Source organism: Zonotrichia leucophrys, chromosome 15 (assembly GCF_028769735.1).
Source record: "Zonotrichia leucophrys gambelii isolate GWCS_2022_RI chromosome 15, RI_Zleu_2.0, whole genome shotgun sequence".
NCBI lineage: Eukaryota > Metazoa > Chordata > Aves > Passeriformes > Passerellidae > Zonotrichia > Zonotrichia leucophrys.
Window position 1 is genome coordinate 8,424,357 of NC_088185.1, and position 27,733 is coordinate 8,452,089.

Consider the following 27,733-nt stretch of genomic DNA (forward strand, 5'->3'; position numbering starts at 1 on the left):
AAGGAAACTTAAGCTGTTGTTTAGTAGGAGTCAGATAAACTTTGTGCTGAGTTAGTGGTCTGAACTAAGCACCTTAGGCTTACTTCTGTTTAAAGTACTAACTAGTATCTGATCGTGCAGGTGGCCAATGTGGAGCTGTACTACAAAGCCTTGCAGTTCTACTTAGACTACAAACCTCTGCTGATCAATGATCTCCTGCTTGTATTATCTCCACGACTGGATCACACCAGGACAGTCAATTTTTTCTCAAAGGTGAGTTTGGGAGCTTGTAGGTCAACAAAAAGTCCTCTTGCTCGAGTTAAGATACTCCAGGCTCTGGCTGGAAAAGAGTTGACATCTGTTGAGTAGCTTTGCCACCGGTATGAAGGACCGAGAAGCAGCCCAGTCCTGGCTTGATAGGGGAAATGCAGAAGAGTTGCATAGCTGGCCTTGGAGACTGTTTTATTTTAGTGCTGGCAATACAGGATACCTTGTCTGAAGAGTTTTAACAATAAGCACAAATTCTTGTATTAAAAAATGGGAACCTGTTTCAGGTGAATGCAATGTCAGGATTGCTATACATAATCTTTTATTGGAAACATCTTCTTTCCAGGTTAATCAGCTATTTCTAGTAAAGCCTTACCTGCGTTCAGTCCAGAACCACAACAACAAAGGAGTTAACGAAGCTCTAAACAACCTTTTAACAGAAGAGGAAGATTTCCAGGTGAGCCCCTGAAAACAGATTGCTAAGCCTGAGGGATGGTTCTCTGGCAAAAAAGCTGCTGACACAGTAATGTCCTTGAGTAGAAGATAGCACTTCTCCAGTGCAGCAAAGAGAGGGCATGCAGTCAGGTCCTTAGCAGGCAGGAGTCTTGAGATGTCAATGATTTGCAAAAAAGCAGGTGCCACAGGTGTTTTTCTCAGAGCAGACCTCTCAAAGGTCAGTATCAGGTATGTTCTCAGTGGGACAGCACTTCAGTAAATAAATTTGCTTCTGGCCCCTTTGGCTGCTATTTGAAGACATGCTTTGTCTTTTTATGGTAACTAGCTCTTCTAGTCTGGGGTGGGTATGACCAAGTTAGCATCTTGCTTTGTTAGAAAGTATCCTTTAAAGAGGTGCATGAAACGCTCAGGTAAATTAGTAGTAATCATGGTATCAACATCCAGCTGGCAGAACTGAAGCACTTGTACACTAGGAATAGATGCTTCTTTACTCTAGTTTCACCTACTGCCATCTGGAAGCATGTGTAACAACTCTCTCTCAAACAGGGTTTGAGAGCTTCCATTGATGCCTATGACAACTTTGATAACATAACATTGGCTCAGCGTCTGGAAAAGCATGAACTAATTGAATTTAGGCGTATTGCAGCGTACTTGTACAAGGGTAACAACCGCTGGAAACAGAGCGTGGAGCTGTGCAAGAAAGATCGTCTGTATAAGGTGAGTTCATGACACTGCATAAAGCTCCTGGGTACTGAATGGTAGTTTCAAATCTGGAGTTTTAATCAGTAGTCCTTCACTTGAAGGAAAGACTCTTAAAGCAGAAGTTGTTGGAGTTTCAAATGCATGTCTTAAATCTAATTTCATAATGTTGTCCTGTATCTGGGGATGTATCTCTTCAATCATTGGCATCTCTACAGTTACCTGTATCAGTATGGAACATTCTCCATAGGCCTCAAGTCCCAGGCTCTTTTAAGGATACAGATGAAATGCAATTATAGTGGTATGCTCTTCAAACCTGTGGTGAGTTCTCACAGGCCAATTTGTATGTAGTCTGTAGGAAGCTTGTTGGATGATGTTAATAAAGTATTTGGCTTACCTCAGAGTTGTTGTGTGTGTATCTAGCCTCCTACAGAACATGCCTGGTGTTAAAGACTAACTTCATGGTATGCCAAGTACTCAGCTTATCTGGCTCACAATAACGTGGATTTAAGATGTAGGGCAAGATGTTGACGGGCAAGGGTCAAGTTTAACTGTTCTTTTCTGTAGGATGCTATGCAGTATGCTGCAGAGTCCAAAGATGCAGAGCTGGCTGAGAAGCTGCTCCAGTGGTTCTTGGAAGAAGGCAAGCAGGAGTGCTTTGCAGCCTGCCTTTTCACATGCTATGACTTGCTGCACCCAGATGTAGTCCTTGAGTTGGCATGGAGACATAACATCATGGACTTTGCAATGCCTTATTTCATCCAAGTGATGAGAGAGTACCTTACCAAAGTGAGTATTGCATAGGCTAAAAAGCTAAGACTTCAGTCTGCTGTATGATTAGCATTATGTAAACTAGAGCTCTTTGCATATATTTGGAATATTACCATTCCTCGTGGAGGAAGTCGTCTTGAAGTTCTGTAGGTTTCATCACTCCAGGCTAGCTAGTAGAGTTAATGAATAGATGCCTTGGCACTTGAAGAGGTCTAGTTAAAGTTCTGCTTTTAGCAGTAGACATAAGCAACTGTGCTTCTCACAGCAGCTCCATAGCTGATGAACTGAAAACTTGGTGAGGACAACACATATGTCACTTTTATCTTTGTGTAACTATGAAAGTAAAGTCCCCATATTTCCTAGAGTCAAAAGAGCATAGGGCTTTTGAGTGCAGATTTTTCCTATATCAGCCATAGGAGTAGACTGCTGAAGGTGTTTGGTTTTTTAAAAGGAAAACAGAACTTTAGATTCATAGTCTGGTTGCACAATACTGATACTAAGAGCTGGTTCTCAACTGAGGGAAAAGAGATTCTGATCATGTGTGGTCCTGAAATGCTTATCTCAAACAGCTCTAAGATACTAAGCTAAGATCCTACCTTGGAAGGCTGTAGGATTGCATAGGGCATCACAGTAAAGAACTTCATTAAAATGAGGAATGTAGAAGTGAGTGCTTCAGATTGCTGCTAATAAGTCACGTTAAGTATTCCCCTCTGAATTTTCTTGCAGGTTGATGGACTATTCTATAAGGTGACACTCTGATTTCAAACTCTTTGTGTTTATTTGTGTCCCTCAATATCCTAGGTTTCTTTTACAGGAATCTAGCTGTAGCTTCTGCCAGAAGAGCAGTGTAATTTAGCTCTAACTCATTTCCTGTTCACTTTCTAATGCTAAAAGGATAACTATTCACAAACAACTTGAAAATCCAACCAGACTCTTCTCCTCTTCATGGGACACAAAAACAAGTGCTTGAGGAGGGCTTTACTTTGGGCTCCTTTTCACTGTATTACATATTTTGTGGCAGGGAGGATGCTGTTCATAAACAAAGAAAAGCAATTGCCATGTAACAGGATGTGTTCCAAGGGCAAATTGCTTTTTACACTGTAAATTACCAAAGTGTGCAATAATTCAGGCATGATGGTGAGTTTCTATAGTGCCATGAAACTTCTCTAAACTTCTTGCCTGTTGGTATGATGAAAGTACTTGCACAGATCTTAAGCATCTCCTACTCCTATTTCACTCTGGAGAAACTTGCCACACAAGTTTACCTGAACTCCTCCATGTGAGGTTTAGGGCTAAAATCATTAATCTTAAACGGCTGGTTGGATTTACAAGTAATCATGTGTACTAAATATGGGATAACTTGCCAGAAGGAAAATCTGCATGGTGAAAGTGGTTTACAGTGAAACTAATTTAGTCTGTTGAATTAACTGCAAAACATGAAATTGGAGAATGGGCTTTATAAATGTGGTATGTCTAAAATTGTCATGTAACTAACTTCAAAAGCACAAAAGAACAGACTAGTTTTGGTGGAGTGTGTACATATTCCAGAATTTACCTGTCTTTTCTGCATAAAAAAATGTTAAAGCACAGAATAGCCTGTGCCAGGAGTCAGGCACGTGGAGAATAATGACACCTGGAAACCTTTTGAACCAGTTCTAGGCAGCAGAGCCAATGTGATCTGGCTTTCCTAGGGCTGCTCAACCCTTACTGGGGTTGGCTGCTCTCGGCATTGCTGCTGTTTGCCCAGCTGAGGGCAGGACTGTGCTGCTGGCCAGAGCCACTGCAGGACAGCCCCAGGGAAAGGCAAACCCAAGAGAGCTGAGGCTGGGGATAAATAGAGCAGGACAGCTACTTGGAAATGGGTGTCTGTCAGTTGCTTTGATCCTTAGTAATTTGGATAGCATTTTTAACAGCAATATTTGGTGTTATGCTGGAGAGCTCTTAGGCTGACAGCTATAAATGAACCAGTAAAAGACTTGCTGCCACTCAGGTTGTCAATTTGAGTTGCAAACTTCAAAATGTTGAGGAAACTGTTAAACACCATATCTGGATAACATCTCTAAAGTTTAACAGATATCCCTCTTGAAGCAGTTCTCAGACCAGATGGGACCCTTGCAGTGGGAAAGGAGGATGAGGATCAGCTGAAATACAGCAGTGGGCTAAATGTAGGTTTGCCCACCATGTCAGTACTGCCTGTACCAGGATGTGAAGTTGTGTGACTTTTATGCCTTGTAGTCTTCAGTCTCAGTGGTTCTCTTCTGGAAGATACAACTTGTTAAACCTGAGAAGGAAAGTACTGTTGTTCTTCAGATTGCCCTCCACAGCCACAATCTAAAGTTGTGTTTAGGGCTCCTGCATTACTGGAGTGCTTCCACAAATTTGTTTAGCATGAACAGAGCTTTATGTGGCACAGCACTAAGATCTGTATAAAGCTGATACTACTAGGCCACTTTCCATGATGGTTCTAGAGTTTCCCCTAGAATAAGTGTCTTGTGAATATCATTAAACCAGCAGCCAGGTTAGACTGTAGTCCTAGATTAGATCAAACTTCATGGGCCTGGAATATTTGCAAATATCTGTGAGTTGTCACTGAAGGGAAGAGGAATTGCAGGTTAATAGGTAAATGTAGATTAGGCCTATTTGAGATGATGGATGCTCTGTTGGGTTTGAGTTCTGGACCATAGTTAGCAGTGACTAGAATAAGACCCCAGAAAATGCTTCCTTTGAAGGTAATGAGTTCCTCATCTGCATTTGAGAGCTGCTGCTTATTGCAGTGCACCTAAAAGAATTGGGAAGTCAGTTTTACAGCAAAGCTTGCTGGGAATAGGCAGACTTCAGTAGTCTCCAACTTGGACTAAAAAGGAGCACTTGATAGCTGAAGTACCAGGCATGAAAAGCTTCACACAATGGTGCAATTCCTAGACAAGGCCTTCATAAATCTCCTGTTCACTTCAATGTAGGTGGATAAACTTGATGCTTCTGAAAGCCTAAGAAAAGAAGAGGAACAAGTAGCTGAACCCACTCCAATAGTATTTGGTAGGTTTTAATTGATTACCTGTTGTCACTCTGGTCTCTCTTTGTGGAGGCAGCTTACATGATTACATTGTATCCAAGAATACTGGTTTCAACTGGATAGTAATTGAAATGGTTGTCTCTGCTCAATGAACTGTGTAAGTTGTTGAAGTGACATCTCACTCTTACAGTACTTCTGCTCTTCAGATTAAAGTATTGCTCCTCTTACATGGCTCAGATCTCTACTTTAGGAATCATGTTTCAGTATGGTAATAGGACAGGTGATACCAGGGTGTTGCCAACCCCAGGAATAACTTACAGAGCATGAAAATTCCTCTTCTAATTCCTGTCTGAGGAATGTGTCTGCTTTCTGCTCTTCCAAGTAGAAAGGCAGACTGTCTTTTTAGCTCACGCATTTTAAGACATGTGCAGCCACCATGGCTGTCTTCAAGTGTGGTGCTATTTTAGAAGCCCTTCTGAAGAGGCATTCTGCTAACAAGCACCTAGAAGTGGCTGGTAAGGGAAGGATGTGACTGGTTCACTGTCTGATATAAATGTTAACCTGAATTTAACAGATGCATGAGGCATGTGTGGGACTAGTGATGAAAACAAATCTGTCAAGGTGTGTTCAGACCCTTTGCAGCACCCTCCAGACTGTGAGACCTAACAGACCTAACTATTTGCTTGACTTGCTTTATTCTCTAGATCTGACCATGCATGGGTTAAATAGTACCAGTTTGGCTTTCAGTATGGTCTCTTCAAAACAAGCCATGTTTATTATGACCTCAAGATCAGTGGATATTCATCTTCCCTCTGCATCCTGCCTTGCTCTTTTGTAGCTTCCTGGTAGCAAGAGCAGATGGCATGGGTGCCTTGTCCATGGCACATGTTGAAATAGTGTGACTTGCTGGTGTGTGCTTGCACAGGGGCTGATTTTTAGCTAAAGCCTAATAGTCCTATCACACTGTACAGCTAGCATTGGGGAAGGTTGGGATCTTAAACTAACTTTCTTTTTGTCTCACACTTTCCTAGGCCAGCAGTTGATGTTAACAGCAGGCCCCAGTGCAGTACCTCCCCAGGCAAACTTCCCATATGGATACACAGCACCAGGATTCACCCAGCCGCCTGTTTATGGTTTCAATATGTAACTAGCTCTCTGACAGACCTTCACTGTCTCTGTTCTCTTCCTTCCCGTCCCTTTTTAACTTCTCCAAGAAGTGTACAAGGCACAGATGACCTTCTGTTGGCTGAACACACTTGCTGCCCAGCTCAGTGAGGAGACTTCAGCAGGATGCCTGTTACTGTTATTTATTGATTATTGTCCGGTTACATTTCAACCTCTGAAAGGCAGCTTTTGTTAATGACATTGTGAGACTCTTGTCTGAAGTTAAGGCACTATTTCACTAACTCATATAGCAATAACTACTTGAGGCCAGGGGGGAAGAGAGCATAATTTTCTATCTTTGGAAAAGCCCATTGAAGGCAGCTGGGAAATTGCCTGGCACCAAGTTGTTAAAGCTTTAGCTGAAGCTACTGATGTAGCAGGGTTGTTAACAATTCAATGAAACATCTCTTTACTAGTGAATTGTTCAAAGCTTGTGTACATCTGACCACCCCATTTTATTTGCATTCTTATGTGCAAAAGAAAATGGGCTTTTCTAATATTTGTGCTCTGAACGTTTAGAGGAATATTGGGAAAGTTTCCTTTTCTGGACAATAATGCTGTTGGAGTTCAATACTGTTGGGGTTCAATACTGTTGGAGTCTGTTCTCTATTTTCTGGAGTAGATCTGAGACTTGAAGAAAATAAATCTTCTCATGCCAGAGAGCAAACACTTCCCAGATGCTTTTTGTTTAACAAGAAGAGAGCATGTTACTTATTGACGTTAAATGGTACTAAAACAAACCTCAGCTGTGTGTGGCAAGAGAACATGGGAGTGTGCATGGGCTGCCAGAGCACTGGAGATGCAAGAGCACAGCGTCAGGGTTGGGGATGGGGACGTACTGCTACCATCTTGAGGCAGGAGGGAGGGCCATAATCCTGACTTTTATTTGCACCTTTAACTGATTCTGGCATTGGCTTCCTGCCACACCATGTTCTGACCCTGTCTGGTGGGCAGAGTCGGCACCACCTGAGTGACCAGGGTGCACTGACTCAGTTCTGCTATGCTGCAGTGGATCAACAGCGTGTCCATCACCCACCTCTTCCTTTGAGAATGCCAACAGGGATATATTATTATTTTGTGCCACTTCAAATACATGTATCATTAACGTTTTATGTACTTAGATAACAATGTATAATTTATGGTTATGAATCTTGTGCTAATCTTGAATATTATAAAAGTTCAATTATAAATGTAAAACTGCAGTATCCACCGTGTGGTTCTAGTCTTACTATCTTGGGTGTGGGGACTGGCTGGTAGTAACACACTGCCACTCATAGCATCAGGTTTCTTAAGCTGACAACTGAGGATGCCAGGCAGGAAAAGGGAGATTTGTGCCAAGGCACGGAACAGGGAAGGCCTAGTAAGGAACTTAGGGCAGTTGTGGTCTCTTCACCAGACACATCAGCACAGGCTGTCACATGGGGAGGGCATGCTGCAGGAGGCTGTCACATGTTCTCATGCTTTCATTCATGGGCCTGGGAAAGCTTCAGCCCTGTGTGGAGGGAGGTGCTGCAATGAGAGAGAGTCTTCTCTGCTGAGATACATCAGCATAGCAGTGGTTTTGGTAAGCTGAACCCTTTCATACTGAGTCCCACTTTGAACAGGGCAAAACAGCTTTTAATGCAAACCAGTGGAGATTGTCAGGGTTGTGGAATCAGTAACAGCAGACTCTGCTTTGGCACAATTTTAATTGTGTGTGTTTAATTTTAATTGAGTGTATTGTCTCCTTGGTCACCACACCATGACAGCATTGGCAAGGGGATGCAGCCTTCCTTCCTGATGGATGCCAGAATACCCCAAGTGTTGCTGTAATGTACTAACCTCAACTTTGTACTGATCAGCACTCACAGCTCAGCTTGAAATGCTGAGCAGATAATGAGTTCAGGAACACCTCCACTCTGTCCAGAGTTACTCACTGCAGGAATTAGCCAGGTAGCTTGCCATTTTCCAGGAAAATGGTACTTCTATTTTGTAACCACTTCCTTGTCAGTTGAAATAAACTTGGCTAAGTCAGCTAGAACTGAAGACCAGCTCTAGGATTAGTATGACTGTAGGACTTTGCAACATACCAACTTAAAAATGGGCTCTGACTTTATAGCAGCAAGTGCAAGCCAATGGTGGAACACAGTGAAGTGCTAGATCAAATACTGGAACAGCTCCTGACTGTAAGAGAATTGAGGTAGCCTGGGGATCCTTAATAGCCTCAGTCTAGAAATCTAATTACAGGAGTGACTGAGCTCTCAAGGAAAGCAAAGCTGCCAGCTCTGATCAACAGTCTTGCTTTAGTTACTCTCCTGGTATTTAAGCTCTTGCTAAGTAAAATGGCTTTTATAAATTTTGTGATCTTGCATTCTGACATGCATTCAAAACAGACTCCCTGCCAATACAGTGCAGCTGTACCTAAAATGTGGAACAAACTCTTGTTTGTTACTAAGGTATTTCAGTGCTTCCCTGAAAGTGAAGTCATTCACAGCAGGAAATAACTCCTCTTTTAGGGGTTAGGTGAAGGATTTACTTCATTTCATGAATTTGTGATGTCCAAGTTTTTGAAAACTTGGATAAGATTGTTTTGCTGAGAATCTGCTTTAAAGCTAAGCTTCTTGCTGATTCCCACCCCAGTGCCACAGGGCTGGTGCTGTCCTGTAGAATGATCTGCTCATGCAGAACCTGCTGCAGCCTGCAGCATCTGGAGAACAACTTCCAGAGAGAACTTATGTCAGAGGGTAAGTTTTTTGAGACTCCATACAGGCTTTTACTGCCTCTTGCTTTCACTGTGAGAAACAGAGTATGGATCTCCTTCTGTGTAATGGTTCTTGCTGTTTGTCAGACCTTAGGGGAATCTTCCCTGGTCTGTCCAACTCTGGGCATTTACAGATCTGGCATCAGCAATTCACAAGGAGAATTCAGGAGGAATGCATTGCTGGGGTAAGTCCTGTTTCTTATTTCATGTAATGGTGTGGTATTTTACAAGACTTCATTTAATTTCCCTCCTTTTTAGGACTCTGTAATTAAACGGTAGCATAGCAGAAGGAAATGATCTGGAGTAACTTAGCTCCTTAAAAAATAAAAATTCTAGGCAGATGAAGTCTGTTGAAGTTTGTGCAGATAATAGGCATGCTACAGTAAAGACAGTAGTAACTGTAGGGTCAAAAACCTAATTCTGATTTAACAGGCTTTTAGCAGCTGCAATGCTGAGAGCTGGCACTTCCAGCACAACATGGATCCTTAATTGGGCTGTGGGAAACAAGGAACAGCCTTTTTTTTTTTTTTTTTTTTCTCCTAGCAGATCCAGCAGCAGTTACTCAAAAGCCCAAGAAATTTCCTTGATTTATTGCACTCTAAAACTGAAAAACAAACCTTAGATGCCTACTTAAATGAGTGTGAGTAACTTTAGTACTTTGGCAAAGCTGACTGTCAACTGCTTGTAATTAATGCTTATGCTTGGATGTGTGATACCCTAATTGGCAGGCTAGGACTTGGCCTCTGAGAAATTCTTAGTGTGACTAAATCAGCATGACAGTTTTTCAGTCAGCTGGAAAAAAATGAGGTGAGAACTCTTGCAAATCTTGGTACAGGTAGCACTGTATGTACCAGCTTCTCATAAAGCAGTTTATCAAGTGTATGCATTACCTTATGACAGTGTTATTTCTCATCTGTAAAGCTTCTTGCAGTCTTTCTGGGTCCCTTCTGTTGTGCTGTAAATAGTTTGGTTTTGCACTTGGTTCCAAGCTGACTGTATTTCCTTTTTTGCTTTGCAGAGTACCCCAAGACTGCTTCAATCTCGTTGTTTCCAGATAAGGACATAAGGCTGGAAAATGCTTGACGACACCAAAGTGCTTTGTGACACTGGTGTGTAATTAGGCTGGGTTTGCCAACTGAATGAGCCTTGCTATAGCAACCTGCAGGTGCACCAGTCCACTTTAATGGATCTGGAGCCATTATTGTGCACCTTCAGCAGGTGTCCAGCCTCCAGAGAGTTTGTCACTAGTCTAGCTTTCTCCTTTTTCAATATTGTGCATTTTCTATGGGCACCTTTCCAAAGGTACTGACAGATCCTGACTCATGTTTTACTAATACAACACTGCAAAATTCTTAGAATAGATGTGTGTTTCAGTCTGGAGCCTTTGCAATCTTTCAAAAAGGCAACAACATCCATCTGTTTTCCTCCAAGCTAATATAAAGTTGACAGCTTTTAAGCTTAAGATGAATTTGAAATACAGTCAGTGAAGTCCTGTCTTCTATGTGTCAGAATTTAAAAGTCCTGAGTCAGGTTCTGAGCTTATTCAGTTATGCATTTCCTGTGTGGTTCAATGACTCATGATTTTTTTTTTGTCTGTTGTTTTTAATCAAGATTGTAAAATTTGTTTGCCTAAAAATCTCCATTTCTCCTTTCCCCCCAGTGGTTATGAAAGGAAGGAATTACAAAGTCTTCTGGTATGTTGTTTTCCACAGCACTAAGTTCTCCAGTATTATGCAGAGCACAAATTCCCCAAGCAGTGGTTATCGAGATGGGGAGCTAGGAGTGAGTTTGGGTGGGAAACTAATAAATCTTTGAATTGCTCTCTTTTTGTAATGTACTTTTTTTTTCCACTTAGGGGGTGGGGAAACAGCCTCATGAACTGCTAATAGAGTTTGTCAACTGGAGTTGCTTTGTTGAGTTATACATCCTGCTGTGAGGGATTCACACCATGGCAGGGTAGCAGAATGATAATCAGTACATGCTGTACATGGGCTTAGTCCCTTCTGAGCTGAGTCAGGCCCACGCAGATGTGAACGTAACAAGGACTTCTGTGGTGCTTATGAGAGGCTCAGTCCTGGTAATCTCAGTGAATAATCTTGTGTAGCAACAGGAGCTCTTTCTGCATGTGTGCTCTGCTCAAGTGGGGATCGTGTTCGTTGTTTGGAATAGCATCATCTTGCTTATAATCACAGCAGCTCCTGCAGCACACACTTCAAAGCTGGGGAAATGTTGACTCAAATCTGCAGTATTTTCATTTCTTGAAGCCAGTTATATGCAGGATCTGTTTTGCATAAAGGAATTGTTTTGTCTCGATAGGGAATCTGAGAGAAAATGAGTCTTCTTATTTTATCATAAGACTGCAAGTGATGGGGATTAATAACGCATGGAAAGGTTTGTAGTAGTTGATGAGTTGTATCAATTGTGATAATACATCTTTTAATTCAGTGAAATTCAGAGGTTCTCTGACCCCAGGATATATAATAGGAAGTTATGTGCCCCATACTGACCACTCATGGTCTCTGAAACCATGGTGTGCTGTCTAGTGCCAATTAAATAAAAGTAATAATAATAATTTTAGGGAGGGGCAAGGGAGGAATAAGTTGGAATTAATTGTCAACATGTAAGCATGTGCTTCTGAGGATCCAGAAAACTCTGTCTGCAATTGCTGTTTGTGTTTGAAAAAATAAACTGTGAAAGTTGTTTCGTTTTCAGTAGCTCTTTTAAATTCTGATTATTAGGGCTTGGAGAGGTGCCATGAGGCACACAAGCTGCAGCAGCACCTGACTAAGTATTTCACAAGTCTTTGTATGCCAGCAGAAACAAGCACCAGCCACCAGCAAGGGAAATGAGTTCAGATTGTCAGAGGGTTGTTTCCATTAAAATTCCTGAAGTGAGAGCAGTAACATGGTGGGTTTGATGTTGCTCTTCTATGCTTTGACCATGCATTTCTTTGGAGATGCTCTTGACTACGTAAGCCTGGTTAAGTATTTACTTTCACACAACTAATGGGATTTAAAACATCCTCTTGCAGCCCCTGGTATTTCAGGGATTGTTTATCTTGTTTCACTGTTTCTCCTTCAGGCTTTCTGCTGACAAGTGGTGTTAGCAGCTTCTTGGAGGTCAGGTCCTTGCAGGAGATGGCTAGCAATCTGCATGTGATTAAATATGAATAATCCTTTCCCTGTTCAGCAAGGTAAGCACTGCTGAGAATCCCATTGAGTGTGATGTGAATGAAGCATGTGGTGTGGTATTTTCTTGGACTGGATGAGGTTGTGCACTGGCCTTGGTGACTGGGGAATCTGTAAGAGCCAGTGTTTGTTGTGAAGGTGATCATGGTCTCACACCACAGGGCGTACGTGTCTGCAGGCAGATGTGAAAGCCATGATGATTTGATGGAAAGGTATGAGGAGTTGCAGAGGTTAATCAGAAATCCAAATGCATTTGTTTGTTTGCCGTGTTTGAAAGAATTTATCTTATCTTTACCATTCTAATAATGCTAACCTGAACATGAGTAGCTGCTCTGCAGTTGTGACCAGACTATGACTGTTCCTTCTCTTCATATGGTAATTCCTCCCCCTCCTTTACTGCCTTGTTTTAAAGGAAGGGGGGCCTTAGACTTGGCATGAGACCACTCCATGCCTATTTTAACTCTGTTGTGAAACCACGTACAGTTCTGATCTCACCTGGGGGTGAGTTTTGCAATGCAAGTATGTTTGCTTTTAACACTGGCAGAATAAAGATGCTTCAGTTTCCCAAAGGCTTCTTCTGCCAGCAGTTCAGCCACAAAGCCAGGGCTGTGTAGCTGCAGAGTGAGCCTTTGGATGGGGCTGGCAGCTGCCAGATTGCTGAGTCTCGTTAAGCAAAAATCATGTCACAAAGCACACAGAGAGCAAGTCTGGACAGGAGCACGTTTTATGCATAGCTGGAGGTGACTTCTTGCACAAAATGTTCACTCTTTTGAGTAATGTGGCTGCACCAGGTGTAAGGGAGAGCACAGCTCTGGAGTACAGCTCCAGTGTTCCCTGCTTTCTGCGAAATTCTGGATGGAAGTGAAAACAGTATTGGTTTCTTTCCCTACATCCTGTAAATACAGCTTTTGGACATAAACTAGAGCAGGGAAGTCTTCCTCTGTCTCCAGATAAAGCAAAAAAAAAAATCCTAGTGCAATTTGCACAGCCCAGTCATTGAGGAGCAATAGATAATACACCCACCCCTCCCCCCAAAAAACCAACACAAACAAACAAAAAAAAACCACAAAAAAAACCCAAAAGCACCAACCAACCCCGTCTAAGCCCGGAGTGTCACTGCACTCACAGCAGCCTTTTAATTTGAGAATGTTTTTGTTTCTCTTCCGCCTGTGCTGGGCGTTCACATGCGCTTCCTACCCCGGGAGTTCCTGGTCTCCTTTCCTCACTGAAACAGAAAGGATTCAAGCCAAGGGCCTAAGATGAGCAAACCCTCCCCCTTCCCTCCCCTCGGACGGTCGCCACGCTGAGTATCCTCCCTGACCGAGGGCTTTGGGCTGGTTCGGAGCTAGTCCTGGCCTAGGCGTGTCCGGAGGTGCTGACGCTGCTCAGGAGCGGGGGCATTGCCCACGTCCCTGCGGCCGGGCCGGCATCTCTCCGTACGCACACGGAGGCGTTTCCCGTGGATTCCCGGGAGCTGAGCAGCCCCCATTCGCGCCGCACCGAGGGCCGGGCGGGGTCACGCTGCCGTTCACCCGCCGCTCTGCTGTCGTTCACCCGCTGCCCCGCAGAGCCGCTCCCCACGTCCCCAGGGGCCGCCCCCGCCCCGCCCCGCGAGGATGTGACGCCGCCGGGGCCGCCCCTCGCGGGCGCGGCTCTGAAATAGGGCTCGGCCGCCGCCGCCGGGCAGCCGGAGCCGCGGAGCAGCGCGGCCATGCCCGCCCCCGCCGCGCCCCGCAGCCTGGCCGCTGCCGCCGCCCCCGCCGGCAAGGCCAAGCTCACGCACCCCGGCAAGGCCATCCTGGCAGGTAAGGGGCTCCCGGGGCTCTCCTGCGGACGGGGTCGCCCCGCCGCCGCCAGCGTGGGCATCCGGCTGGGCGGAGGCTGCCGGGCCCGCCCCGGGGCGGTGGCGCTCCCGCAGGTGCTGCTCCATCCCGGGACTGCTGCCCCTCTCCCGCTGCCCGCGGAAGGCGACCCCGCTGGACCGGGGTTTCCCTTCAGCCACAGCCGGGGAGCTCCCGCAGCTGCATCCCTAGCCTGGACGCTGGCTGCGGGCTCCCGCTGTCCGCGGAGCCTCCAGCGTCTTGCCAGGCTGTTTGTGCACCCGGTGGTCCGGCCGGGAAGCTGCTGGTGGGCTCGGACATGACGCGGGTCGAGAGGCACTCGGGGGTTCAGCAGGAGGGAGCGGAACTGATGGGAGAGGCTGGTGGCAGCAAGGGCCCCACATGCTCCCCCGAGGGTGTTGAGGGACAGGGCTGGAGCAGCAGCAGTCGTTTGTCCCTGCCCCAGCTGTGTCCCACAGGCTGCGCTGAAACAGCTCCTCTAAAGGCTGCTGGATCCCTCCTTTGTGCCGGAGCATCAGTCTCTTGGATCAGGGCGTGTTTTCCCGTCCAGTTCTGACCACTTCCATGGGATCAGAACAGTAAGTGCGCCGAGGGCAGCAGTAACTGCAGAGTTAACGCTCTGCCTCCTGCTTGTGGCTCTTTCGAGCTCTGAGCTGAATGGAGTCCAAGACAGTCGCAGGCTTGTTAAACTCCTTTGTAGCTGTTCATTAGCTCCCTGGTTTCTCCTGCCAGTCGCAGGACAATTCCCAGAGTGGAGATTAGCGTCTTTGTTTTGAAATGAGCCATCGTAGCCTCGACATGATTGGCATGTTTAGAGCTTTTGTGTTTTCCAGCCAATTCCCCCTCCTACGATTGTGCCTTTGTTTGTCTGTCCAGCTCCCTGCTCCCCTCCAAGGGCAGAGCTCCAGCCCCCGGTAGCGGCACCGGGGAGCAGCGGGGCCGTGCCCGCACGGGGAGCAGAGCCGCGGCCGCTCCAGCTCTGCTCCCGGGCCTGCCCCCGCCCCGCCGGGCGGCCTCCCTCGCAGTCCCGGGAGAGCTGGCGGAGGTGGATGCGGCCGCTGGAGCGTGCAAAGGGTGCCGAAGCCTCCCGGTGTCACGTCTCCGGGAAGGGACTTTGCCGTCACTCGGCTGCCTGGCCAAAGGGCTGGGGCACAAGGAGGAGGCAGCCTCCAACGAGAGGGTGACTTCTCACTCAAGTGAGCCCTTCTGTGAGACCAGGCTCATCCGGAGCTCTGTGCCCCTCTCTGCTGCCCCATCTCAAAATGGGTTGGTTTTTTTCAGGCCTCTTGACTAAAGGTCTTTTAAATAGGATTTAATGCAATTTTAGGATGGGAAGGACAGGATGTTTCCTTTTTCCCCACCCTCCCAGTCTTTCCCAACTTGCTGTCCATGTGCAGTGAAAGCATCAGGTTGTCACTGCTTGGACCAATGTACCGGGATACTTTCATAGATCTTGTGTAGATCTGTAATCGGGATCATCAGCTTACCAGAATCAGCCTCCTGCGAGAGAGGTTGCAGCAGACTTGCAGAGGTAGAAGAAGGACTCTATTGAGATGCTGGTCTTCTCCTCACAGGCTGTAATCAGAGTAATTGGTTAATGGGCAGAAGTCCAGCCAAGCCTCTGTGGCATCTAATTGTATTAGAGAACCACAGAAATGGGAGAAAGCTGCTGTTAACTCCCTGTGCCCTGGTCTGCTCAGCCCTCCAGCCCCTGGCTGGGGGATGCAGTGCTGTTTGTGGCTGTCTCTGCTGACTTTAAGGGGTCTGCTGATGCTCTCAGAGTTTCTCATCTGACATCTGTCTTCACAACAGGGATGTATGCTCCATGTTCTGGTGAGCTGGAGGTGTTAAGATGGAACATTCCTGCTGTGCTTCATCAGCCTGTGCTGGTGGAGTTAAATAAGCCATCATCCCTCCCTGGGTGCATATCTGCTCCCAGACCCTGTGGGTAATTGGCATCCTCTGCCAGGGAGGCACAGCTCCCTTGGCTGCCCAGACCTCAACTGGCTGGGGTTGGCTCTTTTCTGAAGAGATGCAAGTAAATCTCTGTCTGCCAAGAGCTCTTCTCCTTCAATTGTCGCAACAGACAAAACACAAGGTTAAAAATTAATTTGCTAATGGGCCCTCCTTTGTCCAAGCAGCTGTTGTGTGCCAAGGCAGCCCTTCACCTTGCAGTGACAGTGCTGCTGTGGCCATGTGTGGCCTGAGCACATGAAGGCAGCTCGGGCTCTTCTGCTGGATAACAACCTGTTAGCAGGTGGGCCAGGAGCCCAGCTCTGTCTCCAGCCTCCCACAGCCAGCCTTCCTGTTTTGTGCTGTGGTTTCCAAACAGCCCACCAGACTCCTGTCCCTCCCACCAGCATCCTGAAGGGTTGGGTGCTGCTGGTCTACTGTGCTCCCAGCACAGGGCCACACTGCAGTGGGGAGCTTGAAATAAAGGCAGTTAAGTGGTGAGACAGGAATGCTGGTGGCAGAGCTGGTGCCGGAGTCATCAGTCACCTCTGGGAAGCCTGAGTGCTCCTTCACTGGGTTTTTGGATGCCACGTTGGCAACTCATTTTGGTGCTGTTGGGTCAGCTCAAGTCAGCCTGCAGTGTGGGCTATTTCCAGCCCAGCACAAATGATCTTTGCCTTGCACTCCTGCCCTCCTCTTGAGAACTTTGCTCATGGTTATTAGTGCTCATTTGATGAAAGGCTCTGCCTGCCCTCGCCAGAGTTAAGTACAGCCTTACTCTGTTTCTAGCCACCTTTGAAGCCTGGGGTCTGCTCCCTCCCACGGAGAAGCTCCCAGCTGCTCTCTGCATGCTATCTCTGCTCACCCGGGGGCTGTTGCACAGTTGCTGTTTCTACCTACACCTAATCCTGCCTGGCCAGGGAGGCAGAATGCCTGGATGTTGTCCTATGTGGTGCTGGATTTGGAAAGAGCTCACAGGGGTTGTACCTGCTGCCCTGGTGTTGAGTATCACTGGCCAATAACAGTGATGTGCACCAGGGTCCTAGGGGGGAGCATGGGCAGGGGAGGGGGAAGGCAGGGAGAGGGTAGGACATGAAGCAGGGCTCAGCAAGGGAGCCCAGGCTCCAGAACAAAGCAGTAATTGGAGCTTCAGTTTCCTCTTCTTTGTTAATCCTTGATATTATCTTTCTTAGGAAATGCTGTACCTGCAGAGGAGAGGAGTCAGGGACTGGGTGTGAAAGCTGAGACTTGCCTTTTGCAGAACAGGTCTCCTTCCCCAAAAGTCCTAAGTCCATCTGGATTTCCAGGGTCATTGCTCTCAGGAGAGGGTGTGAGGGAGGTTGTGCTGCTGTGAATGGCTGTGGTCCAGCACACTCCCTGGTTTTGAGATAGATGCCTGGTGTTCACAGCAGAGCAGGGGATCTTTCTCCCTTCATGCTGAGCTGGGTGGAGGCCAAGCTCAGCCAGGGGGAAAGATTGGAGAGTGTGGAGGGAGCCAGTCCTGCCAGGTCTGCTGGCCCTCAGTGCATCACTCCTGGCTGTGGCTTCTCCCTGCAGTTGCCTCCTGTGGCTGTCATCTGTTTGGGGAGTGGGGCACAAGGACCATGCTAGCCTTGAGTGAGTCCCTGCTTGCCTGGGAGCCCTCATGGGCTGCAGTGGAAACCTGCAAGAGCCCCAAGGCTCCTGGTGGGAGGAGGATGTCAGCCCCAGGGCCAGGAAACCATCTTGGGGTGTGCCTTCAGTCTGAATAGATTCTGTTTGAGCTGGAGTTAACCCTGGGCTCTGAAATGTGAGTTTCTGAGATTTTCACATGCCTGATGTTCTGCTTGACATTCTGCAGGCAACCATTTTCTCTGGGTTGATGTAAATGATCGGAAGGAGTCGTCCATCTTCCTGAGACGATGAGCACCATGAGCTGACAGCTTGGGGATGTTGCAGCATCTCTCAGCTCTCATGGTGCTGTGTGGTGCATGCCAATGCAGCCTCCCTGCTCCTGCTTGTGCCCTGAGGTCTCAGGTCATCTCTTGACAGCAGGGATTGTTTTTTTTGGCCATCTCTTCTCCCTCTGTGCTCCAGTGCTTGGTACAGCGGTCACTCCCCCGTGCTGGGGGCTGGGAGATCAAAGCCTGTCCCCAGGGAAGTCTCAGTCCTGGCAGTGGCTCCTTCATCCAGCTATGGGGCTGTACTGGGGGAGTCATCCAATAGCCCTGGGCTCTGACATCGGCTCCCTGTTGCATGTCTTAAGAGAGTTTTTGACACTTGAAGAGTTGGTATCTGAAGTGCTGGGATGGCCAGGAGGCAGCTCATGGTGACAAACCTGGGGCCTTGAGGTGTGCAGGGCAATGGGGAGAAGGTGAATTAAGCAGGATGAAGAACCTGACAGTCCCCAAAGGTGGAATCAGCACCAAAGGCAGAGGATGCTTTAACTGTGAGCATGGGGAAATGGCTTCTGCCATTATAGTCACAGCTGAGAAGTTTAAATTGCAATAATGATTAATTGTCATATTGAGAAGTAAATGCAAAGAGTGATGAATGAGTGAGTTGTGAAAGGACAGCCTGTTCAAACAGGACAGTTCCAGTAAGATTCAGGACAAATGGTTTCATCCCATCCGTAGCATTATCTGCAGCACTGTTTGCACGGGGCTGTTTACCCTCAGTGGCACAGGGTACAGAGGGGCACCTCTCATGTTTGCCATTCTGTTTCACTGGGGGTTCAGACTGTCACCAGCCTGTCTGTAGCACGCTCCCATGACCAAACCAGCTGTGAATGTCTGCTTACTGCTGGGCATGCTGAGCCCCTGTGCTCCCCACTGGCCTTGCCCCTGTCAGATGGGAGGGAAACCTTCCTAACCCAGCATGGGGACAGTCACCCTCTGAGCCTGCTGACCTGTTGCATGCAGGACATGTTTTTTCCCTTCTAACCAAAACACAGTTAAACTTCTGGCAGTCTGGTTTGGGGAGGCAGCCTTCCCCATCTCAGCACTGAGTCAGACTTGTGGTGGTTTTCCTCAAGGATGTGGCTGTGGATGGGTGGTGAAGGGCTGTCCGTGGCCAGAGGAGGTGCCTGGGTGAGGACAGCAGTGCTGGAGCTCTGCCGAGAGCCAGCTCTCCTGGAGAGCTGCAGCCCCAGCGAGGCTCCTGCCTGCTCCTGAGCCCCCAGTTTCACAAGATGGCCCGTGGTGGGAAGTGCTGGGAGGGTGGAGCTGTCGAACCCGTTTCACCGCTGCAGGCAGGCAGGGCAGGATTGCTCCACGGCAATGGATGGGTGAAGAGCAGCCTGCATGGCTGCCAGGGGGGGTTGGTCCCTCGGTGAGTCTGGGCTGCAGAGACAAGCTGCTGGTGGTATTTCTGCCTTCCTGGTTCATAGCAGCCTGATGGTCTTTGGTTCTTGGGGTTTTCTTCCTTATTTCCCCAGATCCAAAAGCTGTATTAGCTAATTAAAAGGGCACCAAGTCCCCTTGTGAGAGTGCTGAAACTGTCAGCACTGCATCCAGGAGCTGGGCAGAATTGCACCCTGTGCCTGTAGTGGTCTGTGTCACCTGTGTCAGCTGCTCAGCTCACCCCATCCAGCTGCACCTGCTGCACGTGGGCTGGGAGCCCCCAAAATGGGGAACTCAGGGCTCAGCCTGCACTGGGAGCCTGTTTGTGCCTTCCCACCATCCTCAGACACCCAGCTGACAGAATGGAGATGCTCCAGGCATGGGCCCTGGGAGAGCTCTGCTGCTTTGCTTCCAGACCCTTAGGAATAATTTCCTCTGGCCTGAAAGGATCCTAACGAATCTGAAGTTAAAAGGTGCTTTTAATATGGAAGTCAGGTGCTGGTATGTCAGCATGTGAAATTACTCTTAAAATGGAGAGACTGAAATTGCTCCCCAGGTGCTCACTTCTCATCAGAGCTGCACAGAGACCTGCTGCTCCATCACTCTGCAGGAGCAGGATGCTTTTGCAGGCACAGCCACTTGCAGGAGTGGCAGAGAGGGCAGTGCCACCCCCTGCCTCCTAATGGCTTCCAGACAGGGCAGTGGGTGTTCACTGGGGCACTTGCCTCTGGGTAGGAGTTTGCAGAGGGTGACAGTGCCAGTCCTGGCTGGTGCAGCCTTGGTTTGTGTCAGTCCTAGGGCTCTGCTTGTCTTCCCCATCACAGCTGCATCCTCCTGCCTTCAGCACTGCCCTGGTCTGGAGCTGGGTCCCTGGGTCGGGGTGGTCAGTGGTGTCCCAGAAGCTGCTCATGGACAGTGTGTGGAGCTGAACCTGTGTGTGCTGATGCCATCACGTGTTGTGTGAGCATTGCAGGGGCAGCAACCTCCCACTGTCCCGAAAAAATCCTCTTTTCCCTCCTGCCAGCTCTCCCCAGCCGTGCCCAAGGCTGCAGGCGTGTCCTCACAGCACGGCCTCCCCGGGCCTCTCTGCCGGGGAAAGCTAAACTTTTTCTAGGAAAACCCTGCCAGGGTATTTTTCCCTTCTCTCCCTTCCTGCTGAGCCTGCAGTGTCAGGATAGCTGGCAGCTGGAGCCCTTGCAGGCTTGCTGCAGGCAGGGAGCCATTCCTGGTGCAGGGAGAGGGATCCCCCCTCCGGGGGCACCTTCCCTGGGGCCGGGCAGAGCGACCTTCCCTGAAGGACGTTCCCTGTGCTCTGGCTCCTGCATCCAGCCAGCAGTCAGAGCCTTGGCCCGGCATCTCAGCTGCCCCCAGTGCTCTTTCACCTCCTGAGTGCCGCTGTTCCTGCTGACTCCGTGGTGTTGCAAGAGCTGGAGCTGCTGTGTAAAGTCCGGGTAAACAGGTTGCAAAGTCCCTGCAGCTCTGGAGAGGAAGGGGATTGGACAAAGCTGCTGCTCGTGGGCAGTGGGGTGATTTATTTGCATAGAATGAGGTGTCTGCTGGGGTAAAACTGTATGGAGAGGAGATTACAGCAGAGCAGGACCTCTGATGGGTCTTGCTTCCAGGGGGCTGCAGGGCAGGTGGCCTGTGCCACCCTGTCTCTCTGTGGGCAAAAGAAAATGGATTAAAATTGCCACAAGTCATGGAGTGTGTCCAGAGTCCCTGCTCTCTGTGCACCTTCCCATGGGATTTTAGGCCAGAACAACACTGGGGAACAGGGAGGGGACCTGGCAGCTCGAGTGCTCTGTTCCTTCATCCTTGGCTAGGGCAGCCTCATTGCCCCAGAGGCTGCCAGTTCCCAGGAACAGTGTGCTTTGCTGGGCTCCTGGGAATGGCTTTGCCCGTGGGATGCTGAGCAGAGCCTCTGCCTCCCCTGCCTGCAAGTGTGACCACTGAGGCTGTAGCAGGCTGCAGGAGGTGCAGCATCTCTGACCCTGTAGCATTTGGTGTGGCTGCCATGAGCTGAGGTTCTGGTTGTCCCTGGATTGCTGCTTGTCCTGGGTGCTTCCCTGCTCTCTGGCTTCTGGGTGTGCTGGGGGAGGAGCTGGTGCTGGGGGATCGAGAGAGAACAAATATTTATGGTGCTTTAAACATCCAGCACTTCAGTTCTGCAGTGTGGGAGGTTGGGAAGTGGCCTTGGCAGCACTCGGGGTGTTCGTGTGGCTGTGGTGGCGCAAGGCTGGTGGCACCGTGGTGTGTGACGGAGTGGAGAGGGGCCAGCTGGTGCTCAGCTTTTTGGGGACTGGACCCCGCTGGAGCACATTGCTCCTCATTGAGCTGCTCTCTGGGGCCTGCCAGCTGCTCCTGCAGGAGCTGTTTGTCTTTGCAGGAGAAATGAGTGTTCAGCCAGCCCCCTGCCATGGGACCAGCAGTGTCTGCCTCTCTGACAGACACGCCAAGGGCAGGAGAGGGTTGAGGGGGCAGCAGGGGTGTGCTGGGGACCCTGGGGCTGGTGGCTGTCGTCCTGTGCTGCCCCAGGGGAGCTGCTGGCTGGCTGCAGTGCTGTGGGCTGGCTCTGTGTTTCCTGCCATGCCCCCGGAGCAGCGGGTGCATGGAGGCGTCAGGGCTGGCAGTGGTCACCCAGCACCGCCTCCTGAGGGGAGCCTGCCTGGGCTGGGCTGGGCTGGGCAGCTCCAGCCCCCTGAGAACACAGTGGGAAAGAAACAAGGAGCCTTTGTTTGCTGTGGCAGAGCTGGGCTGGCCTCACGCCCCGTTGCGGCCCAGCTGGGCTGGCGTGTCCTTCCTCGGGCACTCAGTGCCACGGTGCCCCCATCCCTGCCGTGCCTGTGGGAGGAGTGGGATGCTCTGTGAGCAGAGCTGAGCTTTGCATTGCCCCAGCTTTGTTGAGGCTGGCCTGGCTTCTTGGCTCCCTGGGTAAGAAGTGCAACCTGGTGCTTTTTGTGCTTGAGGGGAAAACCAGCATAAGGCTGTTTAAAGATGAGTGCTGCTCTGCTGCTGGGGACAGGGCTGAGAGGAGGCAGCAGTGCTCCTGAGGATGCCAGTTGCCAGTGGCGCTGACAGAGGGGAGCTGGCAACACCAGAGAGATCTCTTGCATGTGTGAGGACCATGCAGAAGAAATATGACTTTGTGAGAAAGTCTGCTGGTCCAAGGAGTTGGTGCTGCTTGCTGTTGTCACAGGGAGCAGCCATGGGCTGTGGTGTCCCCTATCAGCATCCCTTCATGGGGGTACTTTGGGGGGCTGCTGATAAGCAGAACTGTGCCACGTGGCACCAGCCTGTGCTTCACTGCAGAGCAGGATAACAACCACTGCACCCAGTCCCAGCCTCTCCTGCAGAGGCAGTGTGTTCCCTGCTGGGGTGTCCCCTGGGCCCTGATGGGCCCCCAAGCCTGGCAGTGGGGGCACAGGCCTGCTGAGTCACACCAAGGACATGGCCAGGCTGGAGGAACACCTGGAGGCTGTATAGGGAGACTGGGAGCCCCAGCTGGGAGCTGACCACACACTGCACCCCAGCCTGTGGGCTGGAGCATGGTTCACCTTCCCTGGGCAAAGAGCAGGGAGATCCTCAGGGTGTCCTGTGCCCTGTCCTGGGCGGAGCAGGGTTGGCCCTGTGAGACCTGAGGGAGTGCTCAGCCTTGTGCTTCCTCCTGGTGCCCTGTGGGACCTGAGAGAGCTCAGGGTTGGCCCTGTGAGACCTGAGGGAGCTCAGCCCGGTGGTTCCCCCCAGTGCTGCCGGCACAAAGGGCTCCTGCTGCTCAGCAGGACCTGGCCACACTTTGATGCTCTGTGATCCATCGTGGCCGGATGGGCCGAGCCCAGCTCCCCCTGCACAGCTGGGTCCAGCTGCAATGGCTCCAGCCATGCTGAGGGGAGCCCCAGAGCTGAGAGCCAGCATCCCTTGCTGCCCAGGCCATCAGGAAAGGCTGCAGCCATTGCAATCAATGCCCAGCAGCCACCACTGTGGGAGCCCAGGGCAGCCAGACAGGCTTGATGATAATTGTGCTTCCTGCCAGCACAGCCAGGTCTGCAAATGAGCTCCTGCTGGTGTGGGCAGTGATGCTGTGCCTGCCTCAGCACCGCTGGGTTTGTACATCCCAGTGCTGGCAGCTCACCTGGAGGTGCGAGGCTCCAGAGAGGGAGAGGTGCCTTTGAGGGGCAGCACACCAAATAGACAGCCATAGGTGTGGTGTTTTGCCCTGCTTTCCCACCCCTTTGCCTGGTGTCCTTGACAGCTCTTGCCATGGCAGGGCAATGATGCCCATTCAAGGCACCAGGTTGGCACAGGGCCCTGCTGCTGTGTGCAGTCCTCAGGGTTTTGGTGAGGACAGGGATATTGTGTCCCAGCCCACACCTGGCTGCCAGACGTGCCAGGCTCAGCTGTCATGGAGCTGGGAGCAGCCATGTGGCTGTGAACGGGCACAATGCTGCTCCTGCCTCAGTGTCCCTTCCTCTCCCATGCAGGTGGCCTGGCTGGAGGGATCGAGATCTGCATCACGTTCCCCACTGAGTATGTGAAGACGCAGCTGCAGCTGGACGAGAAGGCAAACCCTCCCCGCTACAAGGGCATTGGTGAGCAGCCCCTCTCTGGGTTCGGGGCTCCTGGGGAGCCTGGCTGGTGCTGGGGATGTGGCAGGGCGGTGCTGGCTTGTCCTCGGCGTGGTGGTGACAGTGGCACCGCTGTGCTCTGCCACAGGGGACTGTGTGAAGCAGACTGTCCGTGACCATGGCGTCCGGGGGCTCTACCGGGGGCTCAGCTCGCTGTTGTACGGCTCCATCCCCAAGGCTGCTGTCAGGTACGTGCCCCCATGGCAAGGTGTGAGTGGGGGGGGACCCCCAACAGCAGCCAACAAGGGGGTGGCTTTGCCCTTGGTGTCTCCGTTGGTGTTTTACCAAAGCCATGTGGTCTCCCAGGCGGGGAGGGTCCTCTCAGAGGGTGTGCAGCTGCTCCTGGACCCAGAGCAGGGGGGTGCAGACCCCTGTCTGGGTGCCCAGGGGTTGGCACAGTGGCTCCTTTGCAGGTTTGGGACGTTTGAGTTCCTCAGCAACCGGATGAGAGACGAGCAGGGGCGGCTGGACAGCACGCGGGGCTTCATCTGCGGGCTGGGGGCTGGCATGGCTGAGGCTGTGGCCGTGGTCTGCCCCATGGAGACTGTGAAGGTGGGTGGCTGTGCCTGCCACTGTCCCCTGCCTTGGCACCCCTCGCTGGGCTGGGCTGGGAGGGGACAAAACCCAGGGATGGCCTACTCTTGGGGACCTGAGGACTGTGTGCGTTTGCCCAAGACAGTTTTGTAGGGGCGGATCTGATGCTGGAAAGCCCTGTGGAGATCAAGTTAGGTGGCCCTGGCCCCTTCTCCACTCCAGGGAGGAGCCCCCCACCCAGGAGCCATCTTATGAGTGTAAGGCCCAAATGGCTGCTTGCAGGAGCAGTTTCCCATGTTTTCCTCTCAAAATGCACTGATGGCCACGGGCACAGCCTTCCCCCGTGATCTCTCCCAGAGCTGCATGGGTTGGCTCTGGTCTTGGGACTATCCCTGGAGCAAGGCAGGAGGTGGCTGCCAGCCTGTGGGGCCATCACATCTGCATTACCTCAGCCAGGACAAGCACATCATCTCCTTGTAGGTGAAGTTTATCCATGACCAGAGCTCTCCCAACCCCAAATACCGTGGTTTCTTCCATGGCGTCCGGGAGATCGTTCGGGAACAGGGTGAGTCCCAGGAAAGTGGCACCCTGACTCCCTGAGTACTGCCATGCTGTGGGGACAGGGTGGGAGGTGGTGGATGGGCACAGGCTGGGACAGGTGGCTTGGGGAGAATTTTCTCTGCCACTTGAGGCTGGTCTCCCCTCCAACACCCTCTCCTTGCAGGACTGAAGGGGACCTACCAGGGCTTAACTGCAACTGTCCTCAAGCAAGGATCAAACCAGGCCATCCGCTTCTTTGTCATGACCTCCCTCAGGAACTGGTACAAAGGTATGGTGCCCTTGGCTCCCCAGCCACCCCTGGGAGCTGGGATGGTTTTACCTTCCACACACCCCCTATTTCTCATGGCTCAGTCACCTGGAATGGAGGAAAATGAATACTGGGGTGGGGTGGCACCAGCTTGTGGGGCTGATGGGTCCTAGTGCTGGAGCATCACTTTCACACCCACCCTGAGCCCCACAGTGTGGTGTGGGCTCTGTGGGGCAGGTGCTGCTGGACAGTCCCCAGCTCAGCATTGCCCCCTGACCACAGGCAGCCAGACCTGGGACCTTCCTTCCATGCTCCCTCAGGAATGTACGTGGGAATCCCACCACCACTCTGCCCTGACCCTCTCTTCCTTCCTAGGGGACAATCCCAACAAGGCCATTAACCCCTTCATAACAGGGGTGTTTGGAGCCATTGCTGGAGCTGCCAGCGTCTTTGGCAACACTCCCTTGGATGTAGTGAAGACCAGGATGCAGGTACAGTGCCAGGGCCTGGTGTGGGACTGCTCTGCCTGCAGCAGACTGGGGGCACCCCCTGCCTGGGAGCTGTTTGCTGCAGTCCCTGGGGCAGGCACACAGTGCCATAAGGTTTGGTTTGGGAGATGTCCGGGATTGCTCCTGAGCCATGGGGAGAGTTTGCACCGAGGTTAGGACATCCCTGTGGGGACTGATGTCCTGCAGCAGTGGAGAGAGATCAATTCCTCATGGCACACCTCTGCCTCTCCCCAGAAATCCCCCAGATGCATCCCTGGCTCTGGCCTCTGATCCTGCTTTTCCCTTCCCACAGGGGCTGGAAGCGCACAAGTACAAGAACACCTGGGACTGCGCCTACCAGATCATGAAACACGAAGGGCCCTTGGCGTAAGCTCTGCACGGGGGGTGGCTGGTGGGGAGGATGGGCAGGGAAGGGGCTGTGAGGGGACCCAGCCCCACGGCCCCCTCTCTATTCCTGGCAGGTTTTACAAGGGTACAGTGCCTCGCTTGGGCCGTGTGTGTCTTGACGTGGCCATCGTCTTCATCATCTACGATGAGGTGGTCAAACTCCTTGACAAGGTGTGGAAAACGGACTGAGGGGCCGGGCCAGGCAGCCCCCACCTCCTGTGCCCCGCAGGGCTTCAGCTGGAGAGCAGAGACCAAACCCACACCCACCTGAGGCACTGCTGGGGCCAGGTCTGCCCTGCACATCCCAAACCTGGCCACCTTTATCTTTAGGAACAGGCTCTGGAGCAGGTTAAATTACTAGTTGTGTGCTGAAAGGAGCAGGGAGGGAGCTGCATCCCACCATCGCAACCCCTAGCATCCCTGTCATGCCCACCCCAATCTCCTGGTGACACTTTCCCCCAGCCCCACATGAGCTATGTGTACTGGTTAACCAGACTGAGATGTCCCCTTAACAGTGGCCTTGGGGCTCCCAGCAGCCAGGAACTCCTGACTGCCTCAGGAGCAGCTCTTTTGGGGGTGCTGAGAGCCCCCTCAAGCCATGTGGGTGCAATGCCAAACTGTACATCACAAGCTGACAATGGGGCTGATACCATGGCAGGGTCACAGCTGCTCTTGGAGGGGGCCCAGCAGCCTTGCACCCCCTGGGATGGGAGAGCAGTGACCCCAAGCTCCCTCCTCCCTCCCTGCCAGCACCAAGACCACCGGTGTGCAACATCCCATCCCATTCCATCCCATCCCGGGGATCCTGCTCAGCCCCGGGCTGCTGAGCAGCAGTTGCCCAAAATTGCACATGCACCAGGCCTTTAGTTCTGCTCACTGTGGGCTGGGCTTGGGGTGAGCCGGGTGCCCCCTCAGCTGCCGTTTACAGCCGAGCCGTGCGTGCGAGCCGGGGCAGGAGGTGCAGCCCCAGCCGCAGCCTTGGCCCCTCGGCCAGGGGTGCAAACCCCTTTCTTCTGCCACATTCCCCGCATCCGCCCTCCCGCCGCGTTTCTGTGGTGCCGTAGGTGATCCCGTAGCTTTTGGAGCTTTAGAGCTTCACGCTGACTCACTAACACCCATGGCCGTGGGGCTGGAGCCCTGCCCTGCCTGTGCCAGGCTGGCCCCACTGGATTTGTGCCAAATTTTTCCCTGAGGGAGCTGGGGGTGCAAGAGCCAGGGCTCAACCCATCCCTCCGCCCCCTTGTAGCCAGCGATGAGCTCAGCCTTAACACTGGAGGGTGAAGGAGGAAAGCCTGGGCACGGTTTACCTGCGGCTTTTGGCTCTGAAGCCAGTGAGGGTTGCATTAGTTTTTTTTTATTGTTATTCTGTTTTCATTCGCAATTTGAATAAAATCAGTCTGGCTTTAGCGGCTGCGTTGGCGTCCGGGCTGTGCTGAATGGGCAGTGAGTGGCTGCTGCCCTGTGGGCGGGGGACGGGGCTCC

At 51.0% G+C, this 27,733-nt stretch overlaps 2 protein-coding genes across 3 annotated transcripts in view; both read left to right on the top strand.

The window, feature by feature from the left end:
* Positions 1-7,554, top strand: part of CLTCL1 (clathrin heavy chain like 1) — a 34,645-nt gene extending 27,091 nt beyond the window's left edge. The window contains exons 27-33 of one of the 2 annotated variants that reach the window (XM_064727098.1): positions 121-252; positions 593-703; positions 1,249-1,419; positions 1,969-2,190; positions 2,899-2,919; positions 5,133-5,208; positions 6,217-7,554. In XM_064727098.1, coding sequence (XP_064583168.1) covers positions 121-252; positions 593-703; positions 1,249-1,419; positions 1,969-2,190; positions 2,899-2,919; positions 5,133-5,208; positions 6,217-6,332 — 849 coding nt within the window. In that variant the 3' untranslated portion in view covers positions 6,333-7,554. The remainder of the gene's footprint in view (positions 1-120; positions 253-592; positions 704-1,248; positions 1,420-1,968; positions 2,191-2,898; positions 2,920-5,132; positions 5,209-6,216) is intronic. The other variant, XM_064727099.1, reaches the window with a different exon arrangement.
* Positions 7,555-13,927: 6,373 nt separating this feature from the next.
* Positions 13,928-27,662, top strand: SLC25A1 (solute carrier family 25 member 1). The gene is made up of 9 exons (XM_064726535.1): positions 13,928-14,082; positions 23,870-23,977; positions 24,102-24,201; positions 24,427-24,565; positions 25,028-25,112; positions 25,272-25,376; positions 25,731-25,846; positions 26,157-26,230; positions 26,326-27,662. The coding sequence occupies exons 1-9, from the start codon at positions 13,989-13,991 to the stop codon at positions 26,438-26,440; spliced, it is 936 nt and encodes a 311-aa protein (XP_064582605.1). The 5' UTR covers positions 13,928-13,988; the 3' UTR covers positions 26,441-27,662.
* Positions 27,663-27,733: the final 71 nt, after the last annotated feature.